At 54.4% G+C, this 20,761-nt stretch overlaps 1 protein-coding gene across 2 annotated transcripts in view; it reads left to right on the top strand.

Annotated features, from left to right (window-relative positions):
- Nucleotides 1–2,935: 2,935 nt before the first annotated feature.
- The window catches only part of RUNX3 (RUNX family transcription factor 3), a 64,603-nt gene continuing 46,777 nt past the window's right edge, over nucleotides 2,936–20,761 (top strand). Inside the window, exon 1 of one of the 2 annotated variants that reach the window (XM_044938108.2) lies at nucleotides 2,936–3,465. In XM_044938108.2, coding sequence (XP_044794043.1) covers nucleotides 3,408–3,465 — 58 coding nt within the window. In that variant the 5' untranslated portion in view covers nucleotides 2,936–3,407. The remainder of the gene's footprint in view (nucleotides 3,466–20,761) is intronic. The other variant, XM_025278720.3, reaches the window with a different exon arrangement.

Consider the following 20,761-nt stretch of genomic DNA (forward strand, 5'->3'; position numbering starts at 1 on the left):
TTGGGCAAAAAGCTCAGCACTGCTACTGGGTGCTAATCGCTTCATAAGCATTTTTACATTTGTGTTCCACGTTAAAGAGGAGAAACCTGGATGTCATAGGAGACTCCTTCTGGGTTGATTTAAGACAGAAGAACAAGAGGGAGGCCATTTGGTACACATTGATAAACTTAAACATAAAAAAAGGAGCATCACTATTTTTTTTCAGTGATTTCCTTCTTCAACCAAAATTTTAGATTAAATGGTTCAGAGGCATCTATGGTACCAGATATTTTTTTTCTAGTGGAGAACAAGAGGACACTCAACTGCTCACTACATACCGAGAGGGTGCATGGTCAGAAGTGGCAGCAACGAGAGTCCTGGGAACTTGGCGCCTACTGAGTGCCGGGCATGCTCACAGTATGTTTTTCATTTAATCCTCTTTGCAATTGTAAGTGGGTCCCATCTCACAGGCGAGGAAGCGGGCTCAAAGGAAAAAGCTTTTGCCCATGATCTCACAGCTCATAAGGACCAAAGGCAGGCTTCAGGAAGGTTCTTCCCTGGGCAGCCTTCAGAGGTTCGTGCAAAGACTGGTGCACGCTTCCGAAAGGGCGTGTGGAGATTATAAGCCTCTTGAGGGAGAAACCAAGCTCGTCACCCAGCAGGCCTTTGCTGCATGGTCCCAGGAAGGCAGCAAGCCACCTGCCTCACAGATGTACCCCTGTGGTCTGAACTCAGCTTCCCAGGGAGGGGGAGTCCCTCTGAGTGACCAAATTATAGGTGTTATGGGGGAGCCCACTCTTACGTGTGGAAAAAACAGCCAAGTGCGTAGGGTGGTACATTAGAAACTCGAGGCGGCGTCGGCAGAGTGGAAACAGCTACTGGGCAGGGAAGCAAGGGGCCCGGGTTCCACTGACTCACTGGTGAGTTCAGAGTGCGTCTCTGCCCCTCTGGGGGCCTCAGTTTCCATTCTGTTAAAGGGGGTCTTTCCAGTTGTTTTCATCTCTGATCAGTTTCACAACATGGCAGACTCCAAAACACTCCAAATTCAGCCAGGAGGCCAAGGCCCCTTGGCCGGCTGTGCCGCTGACCCACCCCGATCCCCACCGCCCAGCCCTGCCCAGGCCAGACCAGCCAATGAGTCTCCAGCAGGGGCACTCTATACTCCTGTGTGACCATGATGGCTCTTTTCCTGCACTTACTCATAACAGAGCCCGAATTACATCACCCAGACTCAGGCAAGGAAACCAGACTTCACGGCGTCCTCACTTAGCTGTGTGTCCTCCGAGAAATGTTTTATCCCCATTCTACAGGAAAGGAAACTGAGGCCCAGAGGAGGGCCGTGACTTGGCCCCACGGCGTTGCAGCTGGGGTTCAGCAGAGCTGGACTAGAAGTTGAATCTGACCTCAGAGCCCTGCACCTTTCACTTAAACCTGCTTCCTCTCTGGAGAAGTTAGAACCCCACCCCCACCCCCAGCAACTTGCCACTGGGGAACAGAAGACTGAGTTTCCAGGAGGACGCAGGTGAGACACAGACAGCGAATTTCCAAGGGCACACCAGTCCCAGGTGACCCAGGGAGGCGGTGAGCAGAAGCAAGTCTCCTCGGGACCTGGGCCAAGCTCCTCTTCCCCCGGATGCCCCCTTCTCCTCTGTCTTAGCCTACAGAGATGACGGAGCCTGGGCCCAAGCTTGGGCTCCCTAGGAGAGACCGGGTGGTGGCGCCCAGGCTGTAGAGGGCTCTTGGGAGCCTCGGGATTTGGCTTAGAGGACACTGCAGAGCCCTGGGGTGTTGTGGCTGAGGCCCAGCCTGGTGAGCCAGAGGCTGACATTCCAATCCCACTCAGAATACTGTGTGGCCTTGCACGAGCTGACTTCAATGTCTCGGGCCTCAGTGGTCTGGCCTATGAAATGGGAGAGTAGTAGAGCTTTCCAGGGAAATGGTGAAGCTTCCACCCTCCCCCCAAAGCCTGACCTGGCTTCTGGGAAAACACGGAAATGTGGAGTTGAATCATCCTCCATGTCTTTTCTACTTCTGAGTCCCTCTGGGAGTTGAAGGATTCAGGGGGCTGACGAAGGACACTGGGAGCTGGCAGAGGGGGAGCGGGAGGGTTGGAGGCAGTGGGGACCGGAGAGCAAGAGGAAAGGCCTAGAGGCAGGCAAGTCCAGGCACATGAGGCTGGAACAGAGAACCCCATAGAGATGCACAGGTGGGCAAAGTGAGCAAAGGGCCTTGAATGACTGAGTGCGGCCCTCAGACCCCAAGCTCTGCACAAGGCCCCTTGACAAGCCCCTAGGAAGCCCTTTCTGGAGGCCCAAGGGCTCCAGCATGAGCGCTGGTGATGCCCCTTCATGTATGTCCCCCTTGGTGCCTGATCCCAACTCCCATAAAATCTCCCCGAAGTGTCACCCAGCCACACGCGTGGGCACCTCTCTGGGACTGAATTGGTTGACGATGGCCGGCTGACAGCCACCCACAGCCCAGGGTTGGGGGTGCCTGGAGGGATCCGGGCTCCTGGGGCTCCCTGCTGCCTGGGCCCACACTGGCCTTCATTAAAAAGGAGTTTCCCACAGGATCCAAACCACCAGCCAGCCACTCCTGCCCCAGCCGCTTTCAGTTCTGCTTTTGGGCCGCGTGCTGAGGCCAGCCCCACAAATAAAAGCCATCCCTTTTCTCTCTCTCTCTCTCTCTTTTTTTTTCTAAAAAGGGAGCGAGGCAGCCACAAGATCTTCTAAGAGGCTGTGACATCATGGCCCAGGTGACTGCTGCCCAGCCAATGGGCCAAGGCCGCGAGCTGGCTTCTTGCATCCTGTGAGCTGAGGTTGGGTTGACACCGTGAAGGCCTGGTCCCTCAACCACAGAACCACAAGGCCAGGCCCTCGGCCGCCTTCGGGGGGCCCTGCGCCGGAGCTGGTTGGCTCCCGGTCCTCCCACCCCCGGCCGCCCTCGCACCCACTGAGCTGAGCTCTGACGGGGGCGAGCCTCATTCATTCATTCCCGTGGCGCCTGGTGCTGGGCTGCCTCTGCTCTCACCGCCCCGCGACTCCTGCCCTGGCTGCCGAAGGCCCCTTCCCGCCATCTAATGATACACTCTGCATACGCTTCTGTTGAAAATTTGTGGCGAGACATTCCTGTGGGACCGGGAATCCAAATTCTTGGGTACAAACAGAAACTTACTTTCCTTGGGGATTTTTTTCCTCTCTCGCTCACACACACACTCTCGCGTTCTTTCCTTTTTTCTTTTTCATAGCAGTAGGTGGGGGTGGGGGGGGCGAAAGGGACAAAACTACAAAAAAAAACAAAACAAACAAAAAGCAACCCCCCCCACTTTATTTTCAAAAGTAGCTAGGAAAAAATAAAACAACAGCCAACCAAGTTATCCCAACCCAACCCCCAGAAGGGCTGAAACCTCGCCTTCCTCAGAGCGGGGCATGGCATCGAACAGCATCTTCGATTCCTTCTCGACCTACTCGCAGACCTTCATCCGCGGTGAGTAATGAGCGCCCTTTTGGGTGGGGAGCTGGGGCCAGGCCCTGGACCACGACCCTCCACCGCCCGCCCTGGCTGCCTTCAAGGGCCCAGGGTTGGTTACCTAAATCCGCTGGCTTCTGAAAGCCGGAGGTGGGAACTGGGCTTGGTGGCCTCCGTGGTCTCCTGGAGTGGGACATCTTTGTGAACTTTTATCCTCAGCTGGTGGGGACCGTTTGTGGTGAGGGTCATGGATACCACGAGACCTCAAGACCTCAAAGACCAGAGCTCTGAGGGTCGTGAGGTGGAGAGGACACGGGGATGTCCCTGTGACCCCACGAGGCTTCCTGCCTCCCCCGGGGGGCTCTGGGGCCCTGAAACCCTAGCCCCTGGCCCTCCTGGGGAGCTCAGACCCTCTACCTGTGCTCAAGGAGATACTCAGATTCTCCCATCCCCCAGGGCCCCAGCCGGCTTTTGCCCAGAGCCGCGGAGCAGGCAGGGGGCAAGTCTTACATTGGTGGACTCAGAGACCTTCCCAAGGACCTTCCCCTAACTCTGCATTTTCCGAGGAACCCCTGGGACTAGGGAAGCAGAGGGAGAAAGGGGTCCAGGCTTTTGTTGGAATGCATGCAGCTCTGGGTGGCCCTGAGCCTGGATCAGAGTGCGGGGAGCAGGCCTCGGGAAGGTCTGTGGATTTGGTCATGGGGAGAAATCAGTTGTTTCTATATATGGCCTAGAGGGACCCAGAGGTCTAAGTTATGTCCCTCAAAAAGGATTTAGTTCCCAGATCCCCCACTGGGAACCTCTGATTGAGGCTAGAACTCAGGGGGAGACTGTTCCTGCCTCTGTCTAGACCTTCGAGGTGAGGTGCCCGGGCCTCAGACAACACCCTGTTGCCTTCCCCCTCACTAGTGGGAGCCCAGATGGGGCTGTGGCACCTGAGATCAGGGGTCAAGAGACCCTGAGGCCAAGATCAGTGGCTACCCTGCTGGGCAGCCTTAGACAAGTTACTTAACGTCTCTGTGCCTCAAAAGAAGGCCCCTCTGGCTGTGACATTCTGATTGCCTGAGGCTGGGAATGGCCTGTGTGTGAGGGCAGGGCCTCGGGGTTGTACACTGGGACGACTTCTCCTCCGGAATAGAGGGATGGGGTGGAAGCCAGAACTCCAGGGCTTGGGGGCCAGGCCTTTGCTCTGCTGAGGTGGTCAACTGAGATGCAGTAGCCGGTCTGACTGTCCATCTGCCCATCTGCCTGTCCCGCTGTGGACTGACTCCAAGCCAGTCCTTGGGCAGCCAGCTCTGTGCAGGGACAGAGGCACATTTGAGTGCTTATTGTTCAAAGGCTTCTGCACGGGCTTGTCTGAGGGCTGGACCCACTCCCTCCTCCCTGGAGAGGGGCTGAGGCAGGCTGTGTGGCTGCAGTCGGGGGGCTGAGTTGGGGACAGGCGGTTTGTGGGGGGCTGCCATCCCCGTGGTAGGGGCACTCCTGTCAAACCCACTTGTGGCCGGTGACCAGCAACAGCCCTGGGTCTGGGAGCCGAGCGCCGTGGGCTCCTTCTTTCCAGCGGCTCCTATTATAACGCTGCTCCCTTTGTAGTTCTGCGAGCTAATTAAAGGCAGTGCTGTGGCAAGAAAATAGGAGTTTATAAAAACCATTTGCTGGGTCTTTGTAATCTGTACTTCTCCCTCCGTGAGCAAGATGGAGAAACGTTGAGCTCAAAACAAAGGAAATTTAGGAGCCGGGACTAAAGGGCCACCCACCTAGGGTGGGCTCCTGAGAGATGGTAGAGGTGACCCGGAGGGAAAGGGAGGGGACAGCTGGTGGCTTTGGGCTGGCTGTGTGCACAGAGCTGGGAGCCTGCCCGGTAGAGCGCGCTGACCCCTGGAGGGTGATCTGGTAAGCTAGGGTGGGGGTGGGGTGGGGTGCTCTGTCTGCCCTCTGAAGCTTTCCCTGAAGTTCCATGTCCTGTCCACACCATCTGGCCTCCTGTCTTGCCCAGTTCTATGCCCCCCCCACAGTTCCCACTCACTTAGACGGATCTGCCTCCCAAATTTTGTCTCCAGAGGTTTCCCAATTCTGTCCCCAGAGAGATCCAACCCTGGGGTCCCGCAGCGCTCGTTCCATGCTAATCCATGCTTAACCTGCCGGAAGCCGGGGACCTTTGCGGATTCTCAGGAAGCCTATGGACGCCTCAGAATCGTATTTTTAAATGCATAAAACAAAATACAAAGAACTATGGAAAAAAAAAAAAAAACCCCTCAGATCTATAGAAACGCTGTCTTCAAACTATAAAAAAAGCCAGTGTGTGACACCGTGACCACGGGCCTCTCAGTGGCGACGGTAAGGGCCGTGATGCGACGGGGATGGGCATACACAGTATTTCAGGAGAATCGTGACAGCCCTAAGGAGACTGAAGGATGTCTGCGATTTCCACGGGCGACCAAGTCACTGTGGAAAAAAGATGCTAAACTTTAGCTAGAGGTCAGTGAAAGGAAAGACGTCATGTGTTTCCTGCCTGAGTCCATGGAGGCCCTGAATTCAGGCCTACGGGCCTAGTTCCTTAGCCGGAAGTGGTAGAGTAAGCAGGTCTCAGGACATCACCACCTCTTGAGAGGTTTTTCGAGTTGGGTTCTGGATTCCAGAACTCCTCTCAGTTCTCTGTGATGACGAGGTCTGGGGAGAGCCTGGCGTGCGTGCACATGTGCCGGCCAGGCTCCTCTGCCCATGGGATCCTCCAGGCAGGAATACTGGCGTGGGTTGCCATTTCCTCCTCCAGGAGATCTTCCGGACCCAGGGATTGAACCTGGGTCCCCTGTGTCCCCTGCAGGCAGATTCTTTACCACTGAGCCACCTGGGAGGATGGGGAGAGCGTGGAGAGGCGTTTGATCCCCACCTGAGTTAGAGGGTGAGGAGGGGACGAGAAGAGGGTGATGCTTACCCCACAGAGCTGGCAGACTGATGGCAGAATCCCAGGCACTGAGGGGGCGAAGGGGGCTCCTGGGGTGCAATTCTCCGCTTTCTCCCATCTCTTCTCCCGAGGATTCTCCCAGGCAGGAGAAGGGGTATGAATCCTCTCTTTGACAAATGGGGAAGCTGAGGCCTAAGAACACACTGCATGACTATGGATAAGTCCTGCCAGGTCTCTGGGCCTTGGGGTCCCCACTGGACAAACGGGGTATGGCTTGGGAATGCCCAGGGGTCTGTCCACAGCCCTTGGAGGGCCAGCACCTTCATTCTGGATCTTTCCACGAGGCCTATCTCTGCACCCCCTGGGGTGTCCTCTTGCAGCAGGCCCCCCTCATAGCACCCCCAAAATGCACCCTCTCCAGGACACTCAGGGAGGGCACCCCTCCAGGGAGGGAACTGGAGGAAATGGGTCTAAACTGCCACGTGCAGGAATCGCAGGGAGGTAAAAGTTTTCCCCGACTCAGTAATTCCACATAAGCTCATCAAGGAGGAGATAATGAGATTCAGGCTGGGTTCTGGAATCAGACACTCCAGGCTCAAGTCCTGCCTCTGCCCTTCAGAGCATCATAGCCCAAGGCAAGTTGCTTCACCTGTTTCCCCATCTGTAAAATGGGAGCGATGATTACACCAACCTCATGGGCTCTGGAGAGAATTAACCAAGCAGGGTACCTGGCACAGAGTAAGCGCTTGCTAAAAGTTTTCATTTTTCAAATTATCTTGAGCCTGGCCTTGTGCCGGGAGCTCAGCTGCAAGGGTGACTAGGTCAGGCTCTCCACCCTTGAAGAAGTCACGGTCTGGTGTAGAAAGAGATGGTGAACTGAAAATTGCACCGGGATGGGATAAATGTTATAAGGAACTAAGAACAAGAGGGCTGGGGGATCAGAGAGGGCAACTGGCCAGACAGTTCTGCTGGAGCTGGGCCTTGCAGGCTGAGGAGGTGACCAACGGGGAAAGGATGTCCCAGGCAGGGGGCAAGGTGGGGAAGCAGCAAAGGATGTGATGATGCCGGGCGCCTCCTGGGATGGCTGGGGGGTGCCATGAGGGATGAGCTGCTGGAAGGGGACTAGGATGGGCCTGTCTGGCTGGGGTTCTCTGAACAGCGGTGGACAGCTGACCGGCAGCTCTGCCCCTGAAGACACCTGGAAGGAATGGGAAACGGCCTCTCAGGTGTGAGCCAGGCCTGTGCAGAGGCAGAGGGTGAACAGAATGGCCCTGGGCAGAGTCTGACTCAGAGGTCACCAGCCAGTGGGGCAGCTGCTCAGACCAGAGAGGTCACTCACTGTGTCCTTTGCTCAGCTCTAGGCAGTGGGCAAACAACAGGGGACTCTCCCGAGTCCCGGGCACCCCACGATGGTTGGTCACCCCGAGCAGCGTGCCCTTGGCGGCTTCCCCTCCCCCACAGCCCCGGGAGATGAAGGGACTGACCGCCAGCCACCCACACCCACTCCGGCGCTTGCCTGGCGCCACCTCTGCGGAGCCCCTTTGACAGCGGCTCCTGAGGCCGCCCTGCACACACCCATCTCCCCAGACCACCCTGCCTGTCCAAAGTACCCCCCAGGCAGGAAGGGCATTCCTGGGAGTCCCCCCACTGGCCACAGGGTCTGGGCGGGCATGAGGCGGCCCCACACAGTGGGACTGTGTGTCCAGGCCTCGCCCGTGCCCACGACGGCGGCCGGCGGCCCCCAGCAGCCCCACTGGTCACATAGAGAGCCCATTGACACCCTGGCCTGGAGGTGGCCGCATCAAAGCTGAGGCCTCCTCGGCTACCCGGGGGGCGGAGGGGGCCTCTCGGGGGAGATGGGGGCCAGGAGTCGGATGCCCCCAAGCAACAGGACCTGACCTTCCAGAAGGCTCTGAGAGCAGGAAGGCAGTGGCACCCCCCCACTCACCCCACCCCATCCTCACCTGGAAGCCAGTCCGGATGCCTTCATCAACAGGGAGACTGGAGTCCGGGCTCAGGGTTCAGTGGGGCAGAAGGATGCTGGTCCTCCGGCCATCTCCTGGGGATGCCTCGTCTACAGACCCTTCTTCAAACCCACCAAGCAGGGGGGTGCCCCACTGGCAGCTAAGGAACCTCACCCAGTCTTCAAGACTGAGCTCACACATCCCCTCTTGCCAGCAGTATTCCTCAGGACCCTGCGACCATCAGGGTCCCCTGGCCTCCTGGGAGCTTCAGACCCAGGCTGGCCTGGGCCTCAGTTAGTCACTCGCGCCTTGGTGCCCAGTAGCCTGCCTTACCTGCTGGAAGTTAGGGGGGCAGGGGGAGGTGGGAAGGAAGGGTTTGACCCCCTCAGTGGATTTGGAGCCCGAGTCTTCCATCCCACCCTCCTTGAAACGGCATCTCCTGGAGGAACACAGCCAGGTTGGGAGCGAGACTGTCCTACCTGGAGACATGGCGAGAAGCAAGAACAGTGAGTGAATTCAGGAGAAACGTTGGAGCTGGCAGGCAGAGCACCTCCACCTTGGTTTATAGATGGGGAAACTGAGGTCCTGAGAGGTGTGTGGTCTTGTGTGAGGCCGGGACACAGAAGGAACACCAACTTTCCCCAGCCACTTGGGGACCAACCTCACACGTCGCTCAGGAGTCAGGCCAGGTTGAAGCTGTTAGGTTAGCTGGGTGACCCAACACGTGACTTCAGCTCTTTGAGTCAGTTTCCTCCTCCATAAGATGGGGCTAGAGTGGTTGCAAGAGAGAAGGCAACCCTGCCCTGAAGGCCTGCATGGCACTTGGTCTATAGTGAGCACTCGCTCGGCACGGCCACCTCCTCGAAACTCTCGGCCCTGTGCCCTGCCCCGTTCGCTAACTTGCCACTTGCCGACATTCCAATGTCTCAACCCCCAGCTCTGTCTCTAACACTGACCCCTGGTGTTAATGCTGGAGAGGAAAGCACAGGGAGCCTGTAAGAAGGACCATCAGGCCCCTTGTCAATGGCTCCAAGAGACGGGGATGGAGAAGAGCCAATATGAAATGCAGTTAGTCACAAGCCCAGGCGGCAGCCAGGTCCCGCCACTTCCTTGCTATGTGGCCATTAGTAAAGTGTGGCCTCTCTGAACTCAGTTTTCTCATCTGTACAATGGGAAGAACAAACGGTAGCCACCTTAAGGCACGCTGGGTGGGTTAATGAGCTCATGCATATTACATGCTTAATCCAGGGCTTGGCGCAGAGGCAAGACCTCCCCAATTATGGAAATTATGACTATTTAGTGTTCCTGTTCCTCCTGGGCAAGAGTCTGACTCTGAACTGAATGGGGAAGGTGAGAAACCCACCTCTCTCTTCTCAAGGCCCAGTCTAAAGACCTCCCCTTCTGGGCAGCCTTCCTGGGTTCCCCCCCTTCTCCTCTCCAGGCCTCAGGAGTGCCCTGCTCCTGCCCACACCACCCCCTACCCTCCTCCTGGCAAGTGGAGTGCTCCTGGGAGCAGGTTGGGCTTAGAGGAGGGAGTGGTGGGGGGTGCAAAGACCAGTGAATGGATGGACCAACACAGACTCTCAGGAGGGTTCCAGCTTCTCCCCTTACTTCCTCTTCACCGTCTGGCTCGTTCTTTGAAACAACACTTGCTGGTGGGAGTCTGAGCTCTCATGTCCAATCGGCACAGCCGCGTGAAGGTTTAGGTTCCTCTTTGGGGTTTTCATTTGCGTCTGGGAAAAGTGTTTTTGGCAAAAGGTTCAGACTTACGTGTGGGCGGATGCCCATAACTTATGATTTGCTGAGGTGACCGAAGTTAGCCCCCTCTAGAACATCTGACTGAAATTCCTCCATGGCGTTTGGCCCCTCTGGGGTGAAGGGTTGCACACTGGGCTTTTTTAGAATGCAGGGTAATTTCAGGGATCTGCTCACCTTTGTAAAGAGGAGAACAACGGCTGGGTGTAGAGGAAGCGGAAGACATAAGGGAAGGAAAACTCGGGGAGCGCAAATGAAAGGGGTAAAAGGAAAGGGGATGGGGAGGAGAAGGGAGGTCCATTTTGGTCATGCCCCTGCCTCAGACTCAACTTGCCCAGGTGCCCTGTGGCTAAAGACAAACACACCACTATGGGCCTGAGAAGTGCCCCCCCTGAGGACTTTCCTTCCATCCCCCTTGCCCCCCATGGAGGGAGCCTCCCACCCACAGCTCTGGCCAGCAAGATGCAACAGGGACAAGATGGATGGAGCAAGGAGCCCCATGTCCTAGGTAGCAAGGGTTCACGGCACTGAGCCTGGTTCTCCCCTATAGAGCAGCCATGTCCCCTCCCAGAGGGCGGAGGACACCACCCGTGGGAACAAGTCCGCCTTAGAAAAAAGACTGGAAGGAAAACACAAAAATGCTGTAGTTTGTGCTACATGATGCAATGATAGTGAAGAGTGTTTATTTCTAATTCTTTTGATGATGGTAGGTTTTCCAAAATGTTTAAAATTTTTATTTATCTATTTTTGCCCATGCTGGATCTTCGTTGCTGTGAGTAGGCTTTCTCTAGTTGAGGCAAGCAGGAGCTATTCTCTAGTTGTGGTGTGCAGGCTTCTCATTGGGGTGGCTTCTCTTGTTGCAGAGCAAGGGTTCTAGGGTGAGTGGGCTTCAGTAGCTACAGCAGGTAGGCTCAGTAGTTGTGGTTCCTGGGCTCTAGGACACAGGATCAATGGTCGTGGCATACAGGCTTGGTTGCTCTGGGACATGTGAGATCTTCCTGGATCGGGGATCGAACCAGGTCTCCTGCACTGGCTGGAGGATTCATTACCACTGAGCCACCAGGGATGCCTGGTTTTCCAAAGTTTTAAACACTGAACACGTATTGCTTAGAAATTTAGGGGGTGTGGGGGCGGAACTTTAGTTTTTCAAACCAAAGAAGAGGAAGGGGCAGCCCCACCCTGTTAGGAGCAGGTGAACTGGGTCCCCTGTCAGTCGGGGTTGCAGCGTGGGGTTGGTCTGCTCCCGCCCAGCCAAGACCCTGCCGGCCGGCCCTGGTCTCTGTTCCTCTCCCCACACCCCTTGCCCGTCGCCTTCCTCCCGGGCTCTCTCCCACCTGGCAGTGGAGTGAGGGTCTGCCCTGGGCCAGGCAGAGCCATACACATAACAGGTGCTCAGGAAATGCTAGTGGTCTGTACTGTGGTCCCAGTCTGAAGACAGGTTCCCTGGGAAGGGCTGGTTTCCCTGGATTCTCCCATGCCCAGTGCCCAGGACCTGGGTGCGATGTGGGCCAGCTGGTGCTGTTCAGTGGACATTTGCTGAGTACCATCTGCACGCCAAACACTGTGCTGGGCACTGAGGATTCAAGAGCAGACCAAACAGACAGCACTGCCTGCCCTCCTGGAGCCCGGTGATATATGGAAAGAGTTTTTCTCAGGAAAATGCCCCAGTGAGAAAGGCCAGCACCTCTTTGGCTGATGCCCTTCCTATCGATATAGAATCTCAGCCTCCTGGGATTTCTGTAAATGTTCCCATTACCCCACTGAATCCTCATCACAGCTCCGTGTGCCGGGCACCTCTACCTTTATTGCAGAGACGAACAAACAGAGGCAGACCGACAGGTGATGGGCTGAAACTAACATTTCATAGAAGAAAGACCCTAAGGAAGGGAGATGGGAACCATGTTTGTTAATGACTTGCTGTGTGCCAGGCACTGTGGGAGCTCCCATTTTAATCAGTTAATCTCTAATCCATGTAGTAGGTGCGATCGATGTCACCCCCATTTTACAGATGAAGAAACTGAGGCCCAGCAAAGGGAAGTAACTAACCCAACGTCACGCAGCTAGGAATCACCAAAGCCCAAATTCACATCCGAATCTGTCTGATATCAAAGCCAACCCAACAAAAGTCTCCTTTCTACCTGGCAGACATCTCTTCTTTAAGGTCTCAGCTCGCCACCTCCATGGAGGCCTCCCTGATTGCTCCAGGCAAGGTGATCCATATTCTCTTCTGTGCAACTAGAGTACCTTCAGGCCCTTCTCACTTACTTCCAGGCTTCCCAGAAAGGATAGGATCTGGGATAGACAGCTCTTGGAAGGGAGGATCGTTGGTGTTCCAGGCAGAATAAATGGCATCAGCAAAGATATGGCAGAAGGACCTTGTAGAGACGCTTGCTTAGAGATGAGAGGGCCTGGGGGTCTTACAGCGATGTGGAGGGAGAAGACACTAGAAGGAAGGTAAGCCAAGCCTAGAGGCTGGGCATGGCCTTCAAGGCAGTGGGGTCCAGGCAGGATCCGAGCAAAGCAGTGATGTGGGGCACAGCATCCCGTGATGCACCGGGCTGCTGTCTCTGAAATAGGCCAGTGTAGACGTGCGCCTTGAGCTCCTGTGTGTGAGTAGAGACCACAGGGGCCCTCCTGCACCCGCTTGCAAGTCCTATTTTTATCACTCTCTAGACACGCATCTTAGTAACTAAAGCAAACTTGTTCTCAGGCACGTAGAGTACGCCATGGATGGGCTCGTCTGTGGTCTGACGAGGACAAGTCGACGGTTCAGAGCAGCCAAAACGAGACCCATTCTGGGGAGAATCCCGGGACCGGTGCCCATGGAACAACTTGCAGGACATGGTGCAAAAGGAGAATGCAGGGCCCCTTGTTCAAAAACCATTAAGAATGTACGGATGGCAAAATACCGAGCATGAAACCAAGAGTGGGGCTCTGCTGCTTCTTTTTAAAAAATATTTATTTATTTATTTTTGGCTGCATTGGGTCTCAGATGTGGTGTGCAGGCTCAGTGGTCGCGGCCACAACTAGCTTAGTTGCCCCGAGGCATGTGGGGTCTTAGTTCCCCGACCAGGGATCGAACCCGAGTCCCCTGCACTGGAAGGCAGATTCTTAACCACTGGACCACCCAGTGGGAAGTCCCAGTGGGGGCTCTTCTAAACAAGGGACCCTTTGTGACTGCTTGGCTTGCATTTCTGTGAAGCCGACCTGCTTAGAACAGCCCTGAGCAGGAGGGACCCTGGGCTGAAAATGAACCTCTGTCTGCTTTTCCTCCCTGTGCTTCATTCCTTTGACTTGTGCAGGCTTCCATTCTTCATGCGTCCACAATTTAAAAAATAATAATAAATGAAGTCTTATGTAAGCACATCCCTTGAAGATTTTAGAACCAGCACCAACTTTAGGGAAAACATGAATTCACCAAATGCCCACCCCTCCTGCATTTTAGGTTGTTGATCACCTGAAGGACCTAGGAAATGTGAAAATAAACTCTGTAATCTCAACACTCAGAGAAAACTGCTATCATTCAGTGTATTTCGGTCTAGACTCTTTTCCCCTGTGTCTGTTTTTTTCACCTCTAGAGGGTTGTTCCCTTTATGGGTGAGGCCATACAGAGACTTATGATATATTCTGGAACTTCACCAAATATATTGATAATCAGTATGATATATGTTGGGATATGTCTTGCAAGAGTCTAGAGCGATGCTATTCAATAGAACTTTCTGCGAAGATGAAAACGTTCTGTCTCTACTGCCTGACGCTGTAGCTACTCACTGCGTGTGAATACTGAATGCTTGAAATGGGCTGGCCCAGGTCCACAATGAGTCTGAATAAAGGACTGAATTTTTAATATTATTTTACCTTAACTATTTTTATTTAAATAGCACATGTTGGACCATCTAGACCTAGAACATATGTGCCCAACTGTCAACCCACATTATCTCTTGAGGTGAGGTTATAAAGTTTTTCATTTTCCAACTCAGAATATTTGATAAGTCTTATACCCAACCATCATGAACTGCTTTTTGTAAGCAGAATAAAGCTGCTGAAGATTTAAGTTTGTAATATATTCAGTGCTATGGCGGGGAGGCTTTAGATTTTTAAAAGCATATCACCAGGGAAGATCGATCCTGGAAGAATGAGATCTATTTTTATTTCTCCTATCAATGTGCACGAGAAAGAATGTGGGGTTTAGAATCAGAAGCTGTGGGTTTGCCTCCTGTATCTGCCACTTACTGGCTGTGTGGCCATTTAACCTCCGTGAACCTCAATTTCCTCATCTGTAAGATGGGGATATTGATGCTACTGACCTTGCCAGGATGCTGTGGGGACTGAATCAGACAGTGATGATGAGAATGCAGGGGACCAGCTGAGCAGTGGAAGCAAGTTACTGGAGATGATTTCCGTAGAGGTGGAACCACTCACTCATCTCTGTGGGGGGCACTGCTCACATCTCTGCCATTTCCTAGAAACCAGGAAATGAGGGGGGCATCTCCCGACGTGTGTTCGGCAGATGTCATCAGGTGCCGAGCAGAAATGAAGGGGGCTCATAAAAAGGAACAAAATAATGCCGCTTGCAGCAACATGAATGGGCACAGAGATTGTCAGACAGAGTAGAGTAAGTCAGAGCAGAATAAGTCAGACAGAGAAAGATAAATATCATATCATACGTGGAATCTAGAAAAATGGTACAGTAAGTTATTTGCAAAGCAGAAATAAAGTCACAGATGTAGAAAACAAACTTAAGGTTACCAAGGGGGGGGCAGGGGGGTGAATTGGAAGATTAAGTTTGGCATGTATACACTGCTGCCGCTGCTGCTGCTGCTAAGTCACTTCAGTCGTGTCCGACTCTGTGCAACCCCATAGACGGCAGCCCACCAGGCTCCCCCGTCCCTGGGATTCTCCAGGCAAGAACACTGGAGTGGGTTGCCATTGCCTTCTCCAATGCATGAAAGTGGAAAGTGAAAGTGCAAGCCTAGCCAGTCAGAATCGGCTCTGCTGCTTTCTTGCTGGTGAGCCATTACCCTCGCCAGGTTGCAGTTTCCTCATCTGAGAAATGGGCCAGCAGTCATTTGAGGACCCAGATGGGGAGGTTTGTAAAACACAGCGCATGGTCTACGGAGAAGGCACTTGATGGATGGCGGTCGTCTCCTTCATTAGTGTATAGTTGGGGAAACTGAGACACGGAGCCATGGGAGCCCCAAGGTGGGGGAAGCTGAGCCAAAGCTGAGCTCAAAGAGCACTCCAAGAGCCAAGCCAAAGTCCGATGGCTGACCCAGGTCCGCACGTGGCGCGGGCAAAGGGCTCCTTTCCCATTTGGCAGGGAGAGACCCCGCTGCCCTTCTCCTAAGAGCACTCTGAGCCTCTCCCCCCGGGCTCCTCTCCCTGGAGTCCCTCCCACCTGGTGCAGGTTCTGTGTGATCTGGCACTGTGCCCCAAGCCTCCTGCCTAGGCATCTTGCAGCAGTCCTCTGGAATTTTCTATCTGGGTCCCCCACGTGGGGTGAGCAGCACACACAGACATGCTTCTACCCCAGTTCATGGACCCCCTTGCTTGTCCAGGGGAACATTCCTCTGCCCCAAGTCACCTCTGAAATTGTGGGCTCAGCACTTGATGTCACTGCTAACTCTGAAACCCCAAGCTGTTGGTATTTTTGTCCCCATTTTGCAGAGGAGGAAAGTAAGGCCCAGAGAAGTGAAGTCACTTGCCTAAGTTCACATCGTGTGTAGGGGGTGGAGCTGGGGTTGGATGCCAGGCTCTGCTCCCCACTGCCACGGGGTCCCCCATGGGCACAGCCCAGGACACAAAAGGCAGCTCCTGAGTGCACATGCTGGATACACACCCCACACGCCCCCTGGCACCCCTGCATGTCAGGGGCTTTGTTGCTGGGGTAGAAGCTGAATGGCTGAGCTGGGGCCCTCCCTCAGGTGGGGCCAGCTTCATGGGCTGTCACCCATGAATGGCGCAGCACTCCAAGTTCGAAAGGTCCCCACACTTGTGTTTCATGCTCTACAGTTGCCTCCTGACATTCCTAATAACTTTATCCTTGGCTAAAATGGGCTGCTGGGGGGTACACACCAGCTCAGACTCCAGGGTGGCCCCATGCTCTGAGTGGAGGCTTGCCGTTCAGCCGAGGCAGGATGGAAGCTGGGCTTCTCTGCCCCCTGCCCCAGATTGGGGGGGCTTGGCCCAGAGTAGTGGGCCTGGGGCGTTGGGTGGGCTCCTGAGGCTCTCCCTGCCTGAGCAGACAATGGGACGAGTGAGGCAGGCACCTGGCCTCGCCTTTGGACACATTGTGGCCCTCCTCGATAAGCTCACAGAGGCCCTAGCGGATGAGGGGAGGAGGGACTACAGCTCAGTCAGTGACACCAGGTTGGGGACCAGCTGTGGTCAGGGATGGGGCTCAGTCTGTGACCATTTGGGGCTCTGATTAGGGCCTGTCTTGTTCACAGCCAGGTTCCCAGTGGTGAGCTAGGTTTGATTCCTAAGAGGGCTCAGTAAATACCTCTGGAGGAATGAATAAAGGAACACAGTTTTCCCAGGGGAGCCAAGCCCTGGATCCCAACCCTGGGATGATCTGCATTTTCAAATTAGCCAGCCCTGGGTCTGAATCTTAGCTCTGCTACTTACTCCCCTTGGGATATATTTAACCTCCCTTTCACACATTTTCCTCATCTGGACAAGGGGGAAAATAACAGTTCAGAGAATTAGCCAAGATAATATTTCAAGTGCTTAGGTCTGCCCGTAGCCCCAGTGAAATGCTCAGGGTGTGAGAACTAAGGTGATTATATCAAAAAGCTCTGCCAACTCCTTCCTCCTCAAAGATGCATGGTATTTACTCTGATGCTAAGATTTCCAGCTTTAACATTTTTTAGGTGGTTTTTCTGTATTTCTCCAAGGTTTTCATTGCACTCATATTACTTGTATCACAGGAACAGGGGTATGTTATATAAGGCACTCAATTAATATTGCTCAGACAGTAAAGAATCTGCCTGCAATGCAGAAGACTTGGGTTCAATCCCTGGGTCTGGAAGATCCTCTGGAGAAGGGAATGGCAACCCACTCCAGCATTCTTGCCTAGAGAATTCCATGGACAGAGGAGCCTGGTGGGCTACACAGTCCATGGGGTTGCAAAGAGTTGGACATGACTGAGCGACTTCCCCAGTTGCTCAGTGGGAAAGACTCTGTCTGCTAATGCAGGAGATGCAGGAGACACATGTTCGATCCCTGAGTCGGGAAGATCCCCTGGAGGAGGGCCTGGCAACCCACTCCAGTATTCTTGCCTGGAGAATCTCATGGACAGAGGAGCCTGGCGGACTACAGTCCACGGGGTCGCAAAGAGTTGGACACAACTGAGCAATTGAGCACGAGCAACTAACACAATTAATGTTATTTATTAACGGTATTGTTTGAAACAGACAATAAGAAGGAGGTAAGTCAGAGTCAGCTGCCTGCAAGCATTCACTGGGGTCCCAGCTCCTTGGGGCCCTGACGGCATTTGGGGGCTGTGCTTTCACCCGCATGCACCCCTCCCCCACAAGTAACCTCACCCACAGATGCCACTGCTTCCTGTGATCCATCCCCCACGGGCACACCTTCCCCACATGTACCCGCTCCCTCGCTTGTGCCCCTCCCCACCTGTACTCCTGCCCTTCAGGCGCCCCCCCAACCCACATGCCTCCCACCTTCAGGTTAGCCCAGCCCCAGCCCAGGGCTCTGGGTAGGAGCTGTAGGTGTGGTCAGGCCACCGTCACAAGCTGCCCCAGTTCAGCAGCCAAAGTCTGGCACCGTCCCTCTACGTTAGGCCCCCAGGCTGTGTGCCCACCAACCCTCATGCTCCCCACACCCCCACTCACAGAGGCAAACACACATCAGAGGCTGCACCCTCTGTGACAGACACCCGACTTTTCAGGAACCCCTGACTGCGGGGACCCGGGGACATCTGGTGGTGTGGTCTGAGGAAGACCGCAGGGGAAGCAGCTTTGCCCCTACCCAGGCTGGTCCCCGCTTCTTGGGCCAGGAAGTTCATCCTCTTCCTGGGCAGGGGGGCGGTCCCCAGACATCTGCCACTGGGCCGTGTCCATGTGGCTGATGCTTCGAGAGAGATGAGGCCTTAGGGAAACCCAGGACAGATGGGACAGAGTGGCGGCCCCAGCTCAGAAGGAGGTTCTCCAGCTGGGAGATGCTTCAGAGGCGCCCGGAGGGGACCTTACAAGTGGGGGAATTGAGGCCATGCAGGAAGGTCCTGCCCTGGGTCACCCCAGAAAGGCAGAGGCAGAGGAGGTGGGAGCACATGGCAGAGAGGCAGTGAGGAAGGCAGGCCCGGCCCAACCCCTCTGGGCTTCGGTTTCCCTCCCATCACTTGGGGACCACGCAGGCACCTTCCAGATCCAGCAGCCTGATCTGCTGGGAGCTCTGGAAGGCTTCAGGGAGCTTCAGGTGAAGTCCACTTAGCTCCCTGGCTGCTGCGGGAGAAGAGGATGCAAATAGGAGGGGTCCCCAGGGACCTGGGTTAACCCCCCCCCAACCCCCCAAGCTCATTTCTGGCCTCTTCTTCCTGTGGGGTTGGTTAAAAAATAGCCTCCCATCTGCCGGGGCTGGAGGGGGGAGGTTCCATCTGGGGCTGTTAGGTACCCCCAGCCTGGCCTAGGACAGAGACTTGCCTACTCCAACCCCCCGAGGACCAGGCTTGGTGGCCTATGATGACGTGGCCCGTCTGACAAAGTTCTGTCTCCCTTTGACTCAGCACTGAGTTATCACCACTGCTGGGCTCAGAGAAGCCACACGCCCAGGAAGCTGTCCTCTGAGTCCCTGCTCTCCCATTTCACAGATGGAGAGGGTGAGGGTTCACGCATGCACCGGGACAGAGGACAGGATCTGGCCCACCCAGCTTGCAGACCAAAGCTCCCTCCTGGCTTCCCAGTTATGCTGGGACACTGCCCCATCAGACAGTAGCTAGGAGGGGCAGTGGCACTGGGTCTTTGCAGCCCCAGATTACAAGGCTCACAGCTCTCTAGGGCAGAACCAGTGGTCTACAGGGGTGCAGCCTCTGGGGGGCGGGGCAGAAGAGTCAGCTTTATACCGAGTCAGGCCAACCAGAGCTGAACCCCAGATGCCCTGTTTCCTTGCTCTGTTACTTCTACAAACCACTTAGTTCTTAGGCTCTCAGGGATCTCATCTATAAGATGGGAGATAGTCATCCCAACCGCTAAGGAGAGTTGTAGGGGTGCACAGAAATGCACAGGGCCTGCTACGTAGTAAATTCAGTCACTGAATTATTAACACGCGTGATGTATACGCAGGCCTGGGGCCATAGCACCCTCAGAGATGTCTCAGGCTGCTGCATTTGGAACCCAGTGTCTGAGATGGAAGACACGAGCCTTAGACCATGACGTGGACAAGTGGCTGAGTACATGAGTATCTTCAGCCTGGATGGAACCAGAGAGGCCTTGGATGTAGATGAGGCCATTCTTCTGAGGAGGTCAAATGATCCCCAGGATTTCCTCCCAAGGCCAGTGGTAGGAGTGGGGCTGGGGAGCAGCGGGCAAGTGGTGTTGGGGGCACAACAGTGTCCACGTGGGCTTCCTAGTCCTGGAACGTTCCCCAAGGGAGGACCCAGGAACGCCCCCAAGGTGTCCACACCAGGGTATTATTCCAGGCAGTGTCTTCATAACTGAAATCTGGAAACACCCCAAAGGGCGGACCACAAGGGAACACCCTGGTGGTCCAGCCAGAGGTGGGAGTCTGTCCACACTCAACCCCCACCACAGCTGGTCAGCACAATCACATCCCCCGCAGTTGAGAAGAGGATTAATGCCATGGGGAAATGCACACTGTAGGTTGGTGAGTTTCAAAACTAGGTTCAAAACATGGAGTATATGTTCCCACCGTTAGAAAAGAAAAGAAAGAGGGAGGGAGAGAAGAAATTAAATCTATACATACAGTGAGAATACCAGAAGGCTGAAAACCAAAATATTAACAATTGTTCTGGGTGGCAGGATTATGGATGGTTTTAATTTTCTTGTGCATAATTTCATTATTTTCCAATTTTTCTTTAATGAGTGTGTATTATCCTTCTAATTAGAAAAAAATGTGTTTTGCTTCCAGAGATGGGGGTGTACAGGTTAGAGACTGTTCTTCCCTTTTCATAGACTCTAAAACTGAGGCCCAGAGTGAGATGTTCACTCATTGCCTTATTCATTCATTCAGTCATCCATTGGTCCTTACATCCTTCCGGAAAGCCCACTAGAGGAACGCTCAGTTCTAAGTTCCTGGGCCAAAGAGCCGAAAGTACTCAGTTCTGTCCTCAGGGTGGCCACAGTCTGGGAGAGTAAAGGACACAAAAGCAAGTCCTTATAATGCACTCAGAGGATGGGACAAGTCCTCCTGAGAGCATCAGAGACAGTCTCACAATGAAAGGGAATTAGGACCAGGCTTTGATGTATCAGCAAGGGTTCTGCAGTCAGAAAAAGCGGGAAGCCACCCCTCACAAAGCACCATGGGCTATTAGAGAGAAAGAATCTGCTCTGTGTGGGGAAGTGTATCAGGAGATAAAGGTAGAATGTTCTGTGAGGGAATTCAAGGGCCCTGAATTGCTTGGCTCTGCAGGCTGTGTGACTGAGAAAGTTACTGAACCTCTGGGGCCTCAGTTTCCTCATCTGTAAAATGGGCTAATGACCTCATTGGATTACTG

Source organism: Bubalus bubalis, chromosome 2, assembly GCF_019923935.1.
Source record: "Bubalus bubalis isolate 160015118507 breed Murrah chromosome 2, NDDB_SH_1, whole genome shotgun sequence".
NCBI classification, from domain to species: Eukaryota; Metazoa; Chordata; class Mammalia; order Artiodactyla; family Bovidae; genus Bubalus; species Bubalus bubalis.